Below are 15,481 nucleotides of genomic sequence, written 5' to 3' on the forward strand. Positions count from 1 at the left end.
CCCTCTGAACTAAGACCCAGAATCAGACCCTCTGAACTAAGACCCAGAATCAGACCCTCTGAACTAAGACCCAGAATCAGACCCTCTGAACTAAGACCCAGAATCAGACCCTCTGAACTAAGACCCAGAATCAGACCCTCTGAACTAAGACCCAGAATCAGACCCTCTGAACTAAGACCCAGAATCAGACCCTCTGAACTAAGACCCAGAATCAGACCCTCTGAACTAAGACCCAGAATCAGACCCTCTGAACTAAGACCCAGAATCATCAGACCCTCTGAACTAAGACCCAGAATCATCAGACCCTCTGAACTAAGACCCAGAATCATCAGACCCTCTGAACTAAGACCCAGAATCAGACCCTCTGAACTAAGACCCAGAATCAGACCCTCTGAACTAAGACCCAGAATCAGACCCTCTGAACTAAGACCCAGAATCAGACCCTCTGAACTAAGACCCAGAATCAGACCCTCTGAACTAAGACCCAGACCCTCTGAACTAAGACCCAGACCCTCTGAACTAAGACCCAGACCCTCTGAACTAAGACCCAGACCCTCTGAACTAAGACCCAGAATCAGACCCTCTGAACTAAGACCCAGAATCAGACCCTCTGAACTAAGACCCAGAATCAGAGTCACTGAACTAAGACCCAGAATCAGAGTCACTGAACTAAGACCCAGAATCAGAGTCACTGAACTAAGACCCAGAATCAGACCCTCTGAACTAAGACCCAGAATCAGACCCTCTGAACTAAGACCCAGAATCAGACCCTCTGAACTAAGACCCAGAATCAGACCCTCTGAACTAAGACCCAGAATCAGACCCTCTGAACTAAGACCCAGAATCAGACCCTCTGAACTAAGACCCAGAATCAGACCCTCTGAACTAAGACCCAGAATCAGACCCTCTGAACTAAGACCCAGAATCAGACCCTCTGAACTAAGACCCAGACCCTCTGAACTAAGACCCAGAATCAGACCCTCTGAACTAAGACCCAGAATCAGACCCTCTGAACTAAGACCCAGAATCAGACCCTCTGAACTAAGACCCAGAATCAGAGTCACTGAACTAAGACCCAGAATCAGAATCACTGAACAACCCTCTGAACTAAGACCCAGAATCAGACCCTCTGAACTAAGACCCAGAATCAGACCCTCTGAACTAAGACCCAGAATCAGACCCTCTGAACTAAGACCCAGAATCAGACCCTCTGAACTAAGACCCAGGATCAGACCCTCTGAACTAAGACCCAGAATCAGACCCTCTGAACTAAGACCCAGAATCAGACCCTCTGAACTAAGACCCAGAATCAGACCCAGAATCAGACCCTCTGAACTAAGACCCAGAATCAGACCCTCTGAACTAAGACCCAGGATCAGACCCTCTGAACTAAGACCCAGGATCAGACCCTCTGAACTAAGACCCAGGATCAGACCCTCTGAACTAAGACCCAGAATCAGACCCTCTGAACTAAGACCCAGAATCAGAGTCACTGAACTAAGACCCAGAATCAGAATCACTGAACAACCCTCTGAACTAAGACCCAGAATCAGACCCAGAATCAGACCCTCTGAACTAAGACCCAGAATCAGACCCTCTGAACTAAGACCCAGAATCAGAATCACTGAACAACCCTCTGAACTAAGACCCAGAATCAGACCCAGAATCAGACCCTCTGAACTAAGACCCAGAATCAGACCCTCTGAACTAAGACCCAGAATCAGACCCTCTGAACTAAGACCCAGAATCAGACCCTCTGAACTAAGACCCAGAATCAGACCCTCTGAACTAAGACCCAGAATCAGACCCGCTGAACTAAGACCCAGAATCAGACCCGCTGAACTAAGACCCAGAATCAGACCCGCTGAACTAAGACCCAGAATCAGACCCTCTGAACTAAGACCCAGAATCAGACCCTCTGAACTAAGACCCAGAATCAGACCCTCTGAACTAAGACCCAGAATCAGACCCTCTGAACTAAGACCCAGAATCAGACCCTCTGAACTAAGACCCAGAATCAGACCCAGAATCAGACCCTCTGAACTAAGACCCAGAATCAGACCCTCTGAACTAAGACCTAGAATCAGACCCTCTGAACTAAGACCCAGAATCAGACCCAGGATCAGACCCTCTGAACTAAGACCCAGAATCAGACCCTCTGAACTAAGACCCAGAATCAGACCCAGGATCAGACCCTCTGAACTAAGACCCAGGATCAGACCCTCTGAACTAAGACCCAGAATCAGACCCTCTGAACTAAGACCCAGAATCAGACCCTCTGAACTAAGACCCAGAATCAGACCCTCTGAACTAAGACCCAGAATCAGACCCTCTGAACTAAGACCCAGAATCAGACCCTCTGAACTAAGACCCAGAATCAGACCCTCTGAACTAAGACCCAGAATCAGACCCTCTGAACTAAGACCCAGAATCAGACCCTCTGAACTAAGACCCAGAATCAGACCCTCTGAACTAAGACCCAGAATCAGACCCTCTAAACTAAGACCCAGAATCAGACCCTCTAAACTAAGACCCAGAATCAGACCCTCTGAACTAAGACCCAGAATCAGACCCTCTGAACTAAGACCCAGAATCAGACCCTCTGAACTAAGACCCAGAATCAGACCCTCTGAACTAAGACCCAGAATCAGACCCTCTGAACTAAGACCCAGAATCAGACCCTCTGAACTAAGACCCAGAATCAGACCCTCTGAACTAAGACCCAGAATCAGACCCTCTGAACTAAGACCCAGGATCAGACCCTCTGAACTAAGACCCAGGATCAGACCCTCTGAACTAAGACCCAGGATCAGACCCTCTGAACTAAGACCCAGGATCAGACCCTCTGAACTAAGACCCAGGATCAGACCCTCTGAACTAAGACCCAGAATCAGACCCTCTGAACTAAGACCCAGAATCAGACCCTCTGAACTAAGACCCAGAATCAGACCCTCTGAACTAAGACCCAGAATCAGACCCTCTGAACTAAGACCCAGAATCAGACCCTCTGAACTAAGACCCAGAATCAGACCCAGAATCAGACCCTCTGAACTAAGACCCAGAATCTACTGTAGCTAATGATTTGTTTCATGCTTCATAGATTGAATACTTGTCCTTTACCAGGACCACTGTCCCAGAGTTCTCCCAGAGTCTGATTAAACACTACCAAGGCTGTGGACCTACGAATGATACTTGAGAAAACAACATGAAGAAGAGAAATAAGAGTGTTGTGTACTGTGGAGGGGGGGCTGCTGCCGGTACTCACCAATCTGACCAGCTTTCACTTTAAATGGAACATCCAGCTCACTCTGTAACAGAAATAACAGACCGGGATTAACATCAACATCATTAGACCAGAATCAACAGACCAGAATTAACATCAACATCATTAGACCGGTAGTAACATACATGTCTTTTAAGATGAGTCACTTGAATGGAAGCTAAAGGAGACAATGGGAGATTATAGACGGACAGTCTGAGAGGAACGTGGGTCTCCTGGCAGAGCAGCAGACACTCTAACACTGTGTTCGAACTTCTACCACACCTCTACTGAACACGACAGCCCTGACCACCAGGCTTCACCCTCCAACACTACACTACAGCCCTGACCACCAGGCTTCACCCTCCAACACTACACTACAGCCCTGACCACCAGGCTTCACCCTCCAACACTACACTACAGCCCTGACCACCAGGCTTCACCCTCCAACACTACACTACAGCCCTGACCACCAGGCTTCACCCTCCACCTCTACTGAACACTACAGCCCTGACCACCAGGCTTCACCCTCCAACACTACACTACAGCCCTGACCACCAGGCTTCACCCTTCACCTCTACTGAACACTACAGCCCTGACCACCAGGCTTCACCCTCCAACACTACACTACAGCCCTGACCACCAGGCTTCACCCTCCACCTCTACTGAACACGACAGCCCTGACCACCAGGCTTCACCCTCCACCTCTACTGAACACTACAGCCCTGACCACCAGGCTTCACCCTCCACCTCTACTGAACACTACAGCCCTGACCACCAGGCTTCACCCTCCACCTCTGATTCAACACTACAGCCCTGACCACCAGGCTTCACCCTCCACCTCTACTGAACACTACAGCCCTGACCACCAGGCTTCACCCTCCACCTCTGATTCACCACTACAGCCCTGACCACCATTATCTGTACAGAGTCTATAGTTGATATAATGATTTACACGACTGTCTCCTTGATTGACATGCGAGTTGCTGTAGTGGAAAATGTCAGGGATCAACATCATGTATCATTAATGTATGGAAAACAGGCAGGTATAGGCTACATCAATGATTCAGAACCTGACCCAGTCTACTACAGGCCTCTGTGAAGTGAGGACAATAGGGATAGATCAGAACCAGACCTAGTCTACTACAGGCCTCTGTGAGGTGAGGACAATAGGGATAGATCAGAACCAGACCCAGTCTACTACAGGCCTCTGTGAGGTGAGGACAATAGGGATAGATCAGAACCAGACCTAGTCTACTACAGGCCTCTGTGAGGTGAGGACAATAGGGATAGATCAGAACCAGACCCAGTCTACTACAGGCCTCTGTGAGGTGAGGACAATAGGGATAGATCAGAACCAGACCTAGTCTACTACAGGCCTCTGTGAGGTGAGGACAATAGGGATAGATCAGAACCAGACCTAGTCTACTACAGGCCTCTGTGAGGTGAGGACAATAGGGATAGATCAGAACCAGACCTAGTCTACTACAGGCCTCTGTGAGGTGAGGACAATAGGGATAGATCAGAACCAGACCTAGTCTACTACAGGCCTCTGAGGTGAGGACAATAGGGATAGATCAGAACCAGACCTAGTCTACTACAGGCCTCTGTGAGGTGAGGACAATAGGGATAGATCAGAACCAGACCTAGTCTACTACAGGCCTCTGTGAGGTGAGGACAATAGGGATAGATCAGAACCAGACCTAGTCTACTACAGGCCTCTGAGGTGAGGGCAATAGGGATAGATCAGAACCAGACCTAGTCTACTACAGGCCTCTGAGGTGAGGACAATAGGGATAGATCAGAACCAGACCTAGTCTACTACAGGCCTCTGTGAGGTGAGGACAATAGGGATAGATCAGCACCAGACCTAGTCTACTACAGGCCTCTGTGAGGTGAGGACAATAGGGATAGATCAGAACCAGACCTAGTCTACTACAGGCCTCTGAGGTGAGGGCAATAGGGATAGATCAGAACCAGACCTAGTCTACTACAGGCCTCTGTGAGGTGAGGACAATAGGGATAGATCAGAACCAGACCTAGTCTACTACAGGCCTCTGTGAGGTGAGGACAATAGGGATAGATCAGAACCAGACCTAGTCTACTACAGGCCTCTGTGAGGTGAGGACAATAGGGATAGATCAGAACCAGACCTAGTCTACTACAGGCCTCTGTGAGGTGAGGACAATAGGGATAGATCAGAACCAGACCTAGTCTACTAGAGGCCTCTGTGAGGTGAGGACAATAGGGATAGATCAGAACCAGACCTAGTCTACTACAGGCCTCTGTGAGATGAGGGCAATAGGGATGGACACCTAAATAACATATATTTAAAATAACATATTTAAAATGTCAGGCTACACATGTTGATGACAAAGTCATGCAGACTTACCAAAGCATTTTCTTTCACTTTCAGGTTCTCCAGAACAACATTGCCTGGACAGAAGATGAGAGAAAACACAGGTTAATAGAGATAATATAATGGGAACACTGGTTACAGGAAGTCTGCTTGGTGCGTACACTAGTTACAGGAAGTCTGCTTGGTGCGTATACACTAGTTACAGGAAGTCTGCTTGATGCGTATACACTAGTTACAGGAAGTCTGCTTGGCGCGTATACACTAGTTACAGGAAGTCTGCTTGGTGCATATACACTAGTTACAGGAAGTCTGCTTGGCGCGTATTCACTAGTTACAGGAAGTCCGCTTGGTGCGTATACACTAGTTACAGGAAGTCTGCTTGGCGCGTATTCACTAGTTACAGGAAGTCTGCTTGGCGCGTATACACTAGTTACAGGAAGTCTGCTTGACGCGTATACACTAGTTACAGGAAGTCTGCTTGACGCGTATACACTAGTTACAGGAAGTCTGCTTGGTGCGTATTCACTAGTTACAGGAAGTCTGCTTGATGCGTATACACTAGTTACAGGAAGTCTGCTTGGTGCGTATTCACTAGTTACAGGAAGTCTGCTTGATGCGTATACACTAGTTACAGGAAGTCTGCTTGGTGCGTATACACTAGTTACAGGAAGTCTGCTTGGTGCGTATACACTAGTTACAGGAAGTCTGCTTGGTGCGTATACACTAGTTACAGAAAGTCTGCTTGGTGCGTATACACTAGTTACAGGAAGTCTGCTTGATGCGTATACACTAGTTACAGGAAGTCTGCTTGGTGCGTATTCACTAGTTACAGGAAGTCTGCTTGATGCGTATACACTAGTTACAGGAAGTCTGCTTGATGCGTATACACTAGCTACAGGAAGTCTGCTTGATGCGTATACACTAGTTACAGGAAGTCTGCTTGGTGCGTATACACTAGCTACAGGAAGTCTGCTTGGTGCGTATACACTAGTTACAGGAAGTCTGCTTGGTGCGTATACACTAGTTACAGGAAGTCTGCTTGGTGCGTACACTAGTTACAGGAAGTCTGCTTGATGCGTGTACACTAGTTACAGGAAGTCTGCTTGATGCGTACACTAGTTACAGGAAGTCTGCTTGGTGCGTATACACTAGTTACAGGAAGTCTGCTTGATGCGTATACACTAGCTACAGGAAGTATGCTTGGTGCGTATACACTAGTTACAGGAAGTCTGCTTGGTGCGTATACACTAGTTACAGGAAGTCTGCTTGGTGGGTACACTAGTTACAGGAAGTCTGTTTGGATCTTGGGAAAAATAAACCCAGGCCTAAAAGTAACCAAGCCTCCCACGTCAAGGCGTGACAAAAGCATTCATAGTGTTGTGAGGTAAAAGTGAGCTTGCTTTGAGATGGAACAGTCATGTGATCATAATCTCTTCAGAATATGTTGTTGGTAGACTCTGTACTCCTTCGCCCTCCCATTCACATATCTAGTGCTAAAAAAACGTAGGCCTTTTTCCATCAATGATTGAATTAAACAACATCAATTAAAATTTTGTGTAGAGTTTAGATATTAACCTGGAGAAACACTACCGTGCTCAAAACAACGACCTTATCTGACCTTTGGCCTTTTATCAACGACCAAGGGGTAAACTAACCTCCGGTATGAAACAAAACAACGGCAGAAAGCCTAAACGGAAGACTTCCTTAGTGAAACAGACAGATCAACAGACCATACGGCCGGCTCCAACCGACAGACCATACGGCCGGCTCCAACCGACAGACCATACGGCCGGCTCCAACCGACAGACCATACGGCCGGCTCCAACCGACAGACCATACGGCCGGCTCCAACCGACAGACCATACGGCCGGCTCCAACCGACAGACCATACGGCCGGCTCCAACCGACAGACCATACGGCCGGCTCCAACCGACAGACCATACGGCCGGCTCCAACCGACAGACCATACGGCCGGCTCCAACCGACAGACCATACGGCCGGCTCCAACCGACAGACCATACGGCCGGCTCCAACCGACAGACCATACAGCATGTTACAACCAACAGACCATACAGCAGGTTACAACCAACAGACCATACAGCCGGTTACAACCAACAGACCATACAGCAGGTTACAACCAACAGACCATACAGCCGGTTACAACCAGACCATACAGCCGGTTACAACCAACAGACCATACAGCCGGTAACAACCAACAGACCATACAGCAGGTTACAACCAACAGACCATACAGCATGTTACAACCAACAGACCATACAGCCGGTTACAACCAACAGACCATACAGCCGGTTACAACCGACAGACCATACAGCCGGTTACAACCAACAGACCATACAGCCGGTTACAACCTACAGACCATACAGCCGGTTACAACCAACAGACCATACAGCCGGTTACAACCGACAGACCAACATTTAACCATGAAGCTCTGTATAGGGCCTAGTCAACGGTTGAGACACATGATAACGACAACTAGGCCAAACAGAGAATAAACAGTGACTAGTAAAGGAATCTGTTGGTTACTGTTTTGGTATTTGTAGTAAGGGTTTTCCCTGTATGAGCCTATAGCATTACAACAAAAACAAAATGGTGCTGCCGGATATCTTTGGGCTTACTAGGACATATGACACTTATGCAAATGTGATACAATGGCTGTTATCTGTGCTTCAACGTTCCAAAGATATAGGCTAGGCTCGTACTGTGGTCTACCCATGACAAAAAATAAGAGTCCTGTCTAGCGAAAGGAATCATAGATTCCCGACTACCGTATGAATCCGACTACCGTATGAATCCGACTACCGTATGAATCCGACTACCGTATTAATCCGACTACCGTAGTAATCCGACTACCGTATTAATCCGACTACCGTATTAATCAGACTACCGTATTAATCAGACTACCGTATTAATCCGACTACCGTATTAATCCGACTACCGTAGTAATCCGACTACCGTATTAATCCGACTACCGTAGTAATCCGACTACCGTACTAATCCGACTACCGTATTAATCCGACTACCGTATTAATCCAACTACCGTATTAATCCAACTACTGTATTAATCCTGGCGTCAGGTTTGGTGTGCAAACATGGGGGACAAAGATCCTACCCTCCTACCTCGTCCACCACCTCTCAACGCTCAGACGACGGGGAGAGTATGACAGGTACGGCTGAAGGCCCTAACAGTCCCAATGGTTTCTGCAGGTATTATAGTGACGGTGGGTGTGGACGGTGTTGCCCTACCTAGAGACTTACCGCAGTATCCTGAACTTCCTTCATAGCAAACATTGCAGTGACAACTCAAAACGTCAAGTACTTTCTTCATGTCTGTTTGCCAGGATCAACATGTTGATTGTTATAGGCCTCCTCTTACACCAGCTGTATGTGTGACTATATTTAGATTTCACATTCTAATGTATACCCTACTAGCTAGGTAAATACTATCTAGCTTTGCAACTAACTGTGGCTTATCCTGGGCACAGTCTGTTTCCGCTCTCTTGCCAACTCCTTATTGAATGGTTATGCCGTTGGCTTGACAATGATAGAGCATAAAAATACCTGGGCCCAGGCTAGTAAAGTCTAGATCTGGGCCCAGGCTAGTAAAGTCTAGATCTGGGCCCAGGCTAGTAAAGTCTAGATCTGGGCCCAGTCTAGTAAAGTCTAGATCTGGGCCCAGTCTAGTAAAGTCTAGATCTGGGCCCAGTCTAGTAAAGTCTAGATCTGGGCCCAGTCTAGTAAAGTCTAGATCTGGGCCCAGTCTAGTAAAGTCTCGATCTGGGCCCAGGCTAGTAAAGTATAGATCAGGGCCCAGGCTAGTAGAGTATAGATCAGGGCCCAGGCTAGTAAAGTATAGCATATGGCTAATAGAAAAGTTGCCACTTCACTCAAGAGATCCACACTGAGAGAAAGGCATCAACTGGAAACTGGTTGATGCCTTAGTTCCTGACCAGATCATACCATCTTGATTTACCAGTCCGCCCAGTCCTGTATGCATTACATTGTTGGGAAGACAGATTAGTTAGACATTAGACTACACTATGTCCAGCAGGAAACAACTGGGATTAAATGCATGTTTGTTTATGTCTATGTCTGCATGTTGTACCCCCCCCCTCCTCCTCCTCCTCCCATATAATAATAGATTACTAATAAATGTAGACTAAACCTAACAAAACATAAGGTTGTTGGTGTATGACAGCCCATTTATGCAATGCCAGATCAAAGTAAATATATATTAGCTGTGTGTCCCCAGTCAGTGACTTTCTAGACTCACACCCAAGGCTCCTACAACATCTCAATATCATTACAGGTAATGTTTACAAAACCTTTTTTTGTTTTTTTTTCTCGTTATCATCATATTCCCAAAGACTGGTTATAGTTAGTTAGCTAGTTAGCATTAGGACTCGTTTGTTTTTAATTAAAATGCTGATAGCTAACCTAGCCGCATTAGCATTCCAACCTCACTTTACCTCCCCAAATGCCAATCTTCAACTGGGACTTGTCGAGGTTTTCCACATAGTCTCCGATGAACCTGTTCAGGAGATCACTGACCATAGATTCAAAAACCATCGTTGAACTTCGTGGCTGGCACTTTTACTACCCTTGTCGATTGTGGGTAAAATAGCCGAGATTATCCCGTGATCTCCTTCTGCTGTGTGAACGTCTTTCCGTAGATGACAAGAGCTTAATATGAAAGTGATTCGCTCTGCGATCGACTAGTCATCTCGGTAATCGACTAGTCATCTCGGTAGTCGACTAGTAATGCCTGTATACTGTGACAGCCAGTGATGTCACATTATGTAGAAACTGTATATGCAAATAACACAAGTAGGATCATGTTAAAATAAAAATTATTGTGGACAGAATTAAATCATTGAATGACATTAAAACACGAGGAACACATATCGATTAACTATATTTGGTAGTGTCATCTTTGGCAAGGTTATTAACCATTTTGTGTTTAGCCTTCTCATCATAGGGCAACGTAATTGTAATGTATTTGTTAAATAAAAGCTTTTCCAATGAATTAAATGTATATTATAAAATGTAATGCTCTCAAAGAGTATTTACTATAGGTTTTCAAGCAGGTCCAATTCATTCTTAAATAATAATAATAATATAATATATGCCATTTAGCATTCTTCTTTTCCTTTAAATACATTTTCCCCATTCATGTTGTCATGTATTTCAATGGTTTAAAATTAGGAAAATATTATAATTATTTGCGTGTTGTATGGAGGGGGGAAAAACTAATTATGTCACTGCACATTCCTATGCTCAGACATGGCTGGCGCCTGACAGATCGTACAACGTCTGGATAGGTATTTTACTCATCAGCGAACCACATCACATGTCCTGGCAATCTGTCAGTCGACGAGACACAGTCGATGACGTAGCAGGCAGCCAGACGTTGACGCGTCAACATTGTATTGTTTCCATTTATGGACCAAATCTAAATCATTAATTCAATTTCTAAATCCTTCCTTGTGTCCGATGTAGGCTGTTGTGTAGACGATTGCAGCTGTTGAAATAGACCAGTGGAGGCTGCTGAGGGGAGGACGGCTCATAAACGTCTGGAACGGAACAAATGGAATGACACCAAACACATGGAAACCATGGAAACCAAACACGGATTCCACTCCGCACCACTGATTCCGCTCCAGCCATTACCACGAGCCCGTCCTCCCCAATTAAGGTACCACCAACCTCCTGTGAAATAAACTGTCTCTGAATACAGTCACACTTTAGTAGGACAAGACTCAAAACAACCTGTTTTTTTTTTTACGTTGATTTAATAAATATGTAGCAGTATAAAAAGTTTTTTTTAAATTCTTATATACAATATGCAGGTTAGCCTAGTGGTTAGTGTTGGACTAGTAACCAGAAGGTTGCAAGTTCAAACCCCTGAGCTGACAAGGTACAAATCTGTCGTTCTGCCACTGAACAGGCAGTTAACCCACTGTTCCTAGGCCATCTTCGAAAGTAAGGATTTGTTCTTTAACAGACTTGCCTAGTAAAAAAAAAAATTAAAGAGCAAATAAACAATTTCTACATAGATAATAAACTTTTCAGCAAAATCTCACAGTCTCCCAAAATATAGTCCCTTTTCATGGAGGACGTTTTGTTGACAACTTTGAACCGCAGCGCCCGACAGCATATATCTTCCTGTGAGATACCATAGAAGAAGAAATCCTCGTTGAAGAGGGGTTCCTGCTCCTCTTAATCACCGCGCTGCGTTGCTTCTGAATCTTCCCCGGTAACAGACAGATACTGATGCTGCAGTTGATGCTCTTAGGATCCACAGCGATAGCATACAGTCCCTCAGCACTGATCAACCTCACTCTGAGTCTCTGGTTGTCTAGGCAGTATTCTGCTGAGAGCCGTAGTGCCCCCTCTCTACCTACAGGAGCTAGACTCTCCTTCATGACCCTCTCTCTGTGGAGGACCAGGTCTATGGGGAAGATGGCAGGGGGAGCCAGGGTGAAGGTACCGGGAAGGGGTTCTACTAATCCAGCATCAGAGGCTCTCCGGATGATATTGGGGCTGTTGTCCGTGGAGCTGCCTTCATCCGTGGACAGAGAGTTGTTTCTGGAGAGCACAGCTTTTCTCATAGTGCGGGACAGCAGTCTGTCGTGGCTCAGGACTTTGAGCAGGGAGGACTTGGGAGGCGGCCTGGCCAGGAGAGGGGAGCTGAAGGGGAAGACTCGGCGGAGGAGGTGGTGTCACTGTCCAGGGTGCTCTGTCTCTGGAGAGCCACCAGCCTGGAGCCTCCAGGAGACAGCCTGCCGGAGGTCAGCTTAGTGAGGCTGAAGGAGGATGACTGGGAGTGGGGTAGAGATGAGGTTCTGGAGGAGTAGGTTTTGGAGCGGCCGCGAGGCCCGGGAGAGCCAGCGATCAGGGGGAGGGGGCAGGCGTTGGGGTGGCTGTGGAACAGAGACTCTTTTCTCCGGGTGTGGGGGCTCTCCAGGAGGGTACAGAAACCGTAGCAGGTCTGGGCCTTGGCCAGGTGGGGCAGGGAGAGAGCTGCTTGGCTCTGGGGGTCGGCGTTGGTACTCTCCTCATCACTGAAGCCCTGGTCGTATGGAGCCTCGTCCATGCTCTCTACCTGGATGAGGGTTGGATGAGTGTTGATGAAGGGTTCTCTCACTGCTACCTCCCTCGCCGGGCTGCTGCCCTTCTCAGGTGAAAAGGACACCTTTCCAACAGGGTTAGTTTTACTCCAGTCCACCGTCTTTAGCTCCTGCTGTGGCGAGATCTTTGGTGGGATGCAGAACTCTGGGATTGTATTCGGAGTGATGATGTTAGGACACAGAGAGATCGTTTTCCTTCCGTCCTCCCGAGGTGTTCTTTCTCCCAACATGACGTCTGAGATGCGGAGGCTGTACTCCGCTATTGGCAACAGAAGGTTGTTTTTGGCCACTGAAACACGGATCTGTTCAGCGACCCACATTACACGAGCGTTGTCAGGATCACAGCTCTGGAGAAAGAGAAGGAAGAAAATTAACAGTAAGGACAGATCACAGGCAACTTTTTCAAAACCAAAAAAACACAAGCAACAAAGGCTACAACGTTTCAAAACCAATAATTGCAAAGCCAATTCTCTATCATCATGTAATATATGAATTAAATTCAGTTCCTTATTCAATTCAATGACTTGAAATAATAATACCGGTATCCTGGTACAGGGATAGTTGACCACAGAAGGTTTTTTACTGTAAAGGAAATGACCTTGAATGTAAGAGCACATTCAAGCCTGATCCATTGACTCCCTGCGGTTATAGTCACCTGTTGCACTATCAGTGTCAGTCTACTTACAGAGAGTGTCAGGCTCAGTGTCCCTCCTGTAGGATCTTCCTGTAGTATCCTCCTGTAGTATCCTCCTGTAGTATCTTCCTGTAGTATCCTCCTGTAGTATCTTACTGTAGTATTTTCCTGTAGGATCCTCCTGTAGGATCCTCCTGTAGTATCTTCCTGTAGTATCTTCCTGTAGTATCCTCCTGTTGTATCCAGTGTGTGTGATGCTATAGGAGACGGCCAAGCAGGTTAAATAGGGCTGTGGATCTGGGCAGCGGTCACTGCTGTTAAGAAGATCCTCCCTCTCTGTCCTGGTCATCCCTTCACAGACAGGCCAGCCCAGCAGGCTGTTCACATGGAAACACACGGCAACCAACTCTCTGGTCATCCCTTCACAGACAGGCCAGCCCAGCAGGCTGTTCACATGGAAACACACGGCAACCAATGCCACGATACTGCACCCTGGGGTCAGCACATGGGATATCAGCTGGACCATGAACAGACACACAACAGAGTCATGGGAGAGACCACAGTCAGACCAGACACACCACAGAGACATCACAGAGACCACAGTCAGACCAGACACACCATAGAGACCACAGCCAGACCAGACACACCATAGAGACATCACAGAGACCACAGTCAGACCAGACACACCACAGAGACATCACAGAGACCACAGTCAGACCAGGCACACCACAGAGACATCACAGAGACCACAGTCAGACCAGACACACCACAGAGACCACAGCCAGACCAGACACACCATAGAGACCACAGCCAGACCAGACACACCACAGAGACATCACAGAGACCACAGACAGACCAGACACACCACAGAGACCACAGCCAGACCAGACACACCATAGAGACCACAGCCAGACCAGACACACCACAGAGACATCACAGAGACCACAGACAGACCAGACACACCACAGAGACCACAGCCAGACCAGACACACCACAGAGACCATAGCCAGACCAGACACACCACAGAGACAACAGCCAGACCAGACACACCACAGAGACAACAGCCAGACCAGACACACCACAGAGACAACAGCCAGACCAGACACAACACAGAGACCACAGCCAGACCAGACACAACACAGAGACAACAGCCAGACCAGACACACCACAGAGACAACAGCCAGACCAGACACACCACAGAGACCACAGCCAGACCAGACACAACACAGAGACAACAGCCAGACCAGACACACCACAGAGACAACAGCCAGACCAGACACAACACAGAGACCACAGCCAGACCAGACACACCACAGAGACCACAGTCAGACCAGACACACCACAGAGACATCACAGAGACAACAGCCAGACCAGGCACACCATAGAGACCACAGCCAGACCAGACACACCACAGAGACATCACAGAGACAACAGCCAGACCAGACACACCATAGAGACATCACAGAGACCACAGCCAGACCAGACACACCATAGAGACCACAGCCAGACCAGACACAACACAGAGACATGGGAGAGACCACAGTCAGACCAGACACACCACAGAGACATCACAGAGACAACAGCCAGACCAGACACACCATAGAGACATCACAGAGACCACAGCCAGACCAGACACACCATAGAGACCACAGCCAGACCAGACACAACACAGAGACCACAGACAGACCAGACACACCACAGAGACCACAGCTAGACCAGACACACCACAGAGACCACAGCCAGACCAGACACAACACAGAGACATGGGAGAGACCACAGTCAGACCAGACACACCATAGAGACCACAGCCAGACCAGACAGTAGAGGTTAAGAACCACATGAATGTGATACGAATCTGTCCAGGGGGTGTAAATTAGAGGTTAAGAAGCACATGAACGTGATATGGATCTGTCCAGGGGGTGTAAAGTAGAGGTTAAGAAACACATGAATGTGATACGAATCTGTCCAGGGGATGTAAAGTAGAGATTAAGAAGCACATGAACGTGATATGGATCTGTCCAGGGGGTGTAAAGTAGAGGTTAAGAAACACATGAATGTGATACAGATCTATCCAGGGGGTG

The 15,481-nt window shown here is 47.4% G+C and overlaps 1 protein-coding gene and 1 pseudogene across 1 annotated transcript in view; both read right to left on the reverse strand.

Annotated features, from left to right (window-relative positions):
• The window catches only part of LOC124035385 (vacuolar protein sorting-associated protein 13C-like), a 245,266-nt gene extending 234,940 nt beyond the window's left edge, over positions 1–10,326 (reverse strand). Inside the window, exons 1-3 of the mRNA XM_046348841.1 lie at positions 10,106–10,326; positions 5,652–5,695; positions 3,266–3,308 (exon numbers count right to left, since the gene is read on the reverse strand). Coding sequence (XP_046204797.1) covers positions 3,266–3,308; positions 5,652–5,695; positions 10,106–10,205 — 187 coding nt within the window. The 5' untranslated portion in view covers positions 10,206–10,326. The remainder of the gene's footprint in view (positions 1–3,265; positions 3,309–5,651; positions 5,696–10,105) is intronic.
• A 1,160-nt stretch (positions 10,327–11,486) lies between these two features.
• LOC124034990 lies at positions 11,487–14,022 on the reverse strand (annotated as a pseudogene).
• Between the last annotated feature and the right edge of the window lie 1,459 nt (positions 14,023–15,481).

This window comes from Oncorhynchus gorbuscha, linkage group LG05, assembly GCF_021184085.1.
Source record: "Oncorhynchus gorbuscha isolate QuinsamMale2020 ecotype Even-year linkage group LG05, OgorEven_v1.0, whole genome shotgun sequence".
NCBI classification, from domain to species: domain Eukaryota; kingdom Metazoa; phylum Chordata; class Actinopteri; order Salmoniformes; family Salmonidae; genus Oncorhynchus; species Oncorhynchus gorbuscha.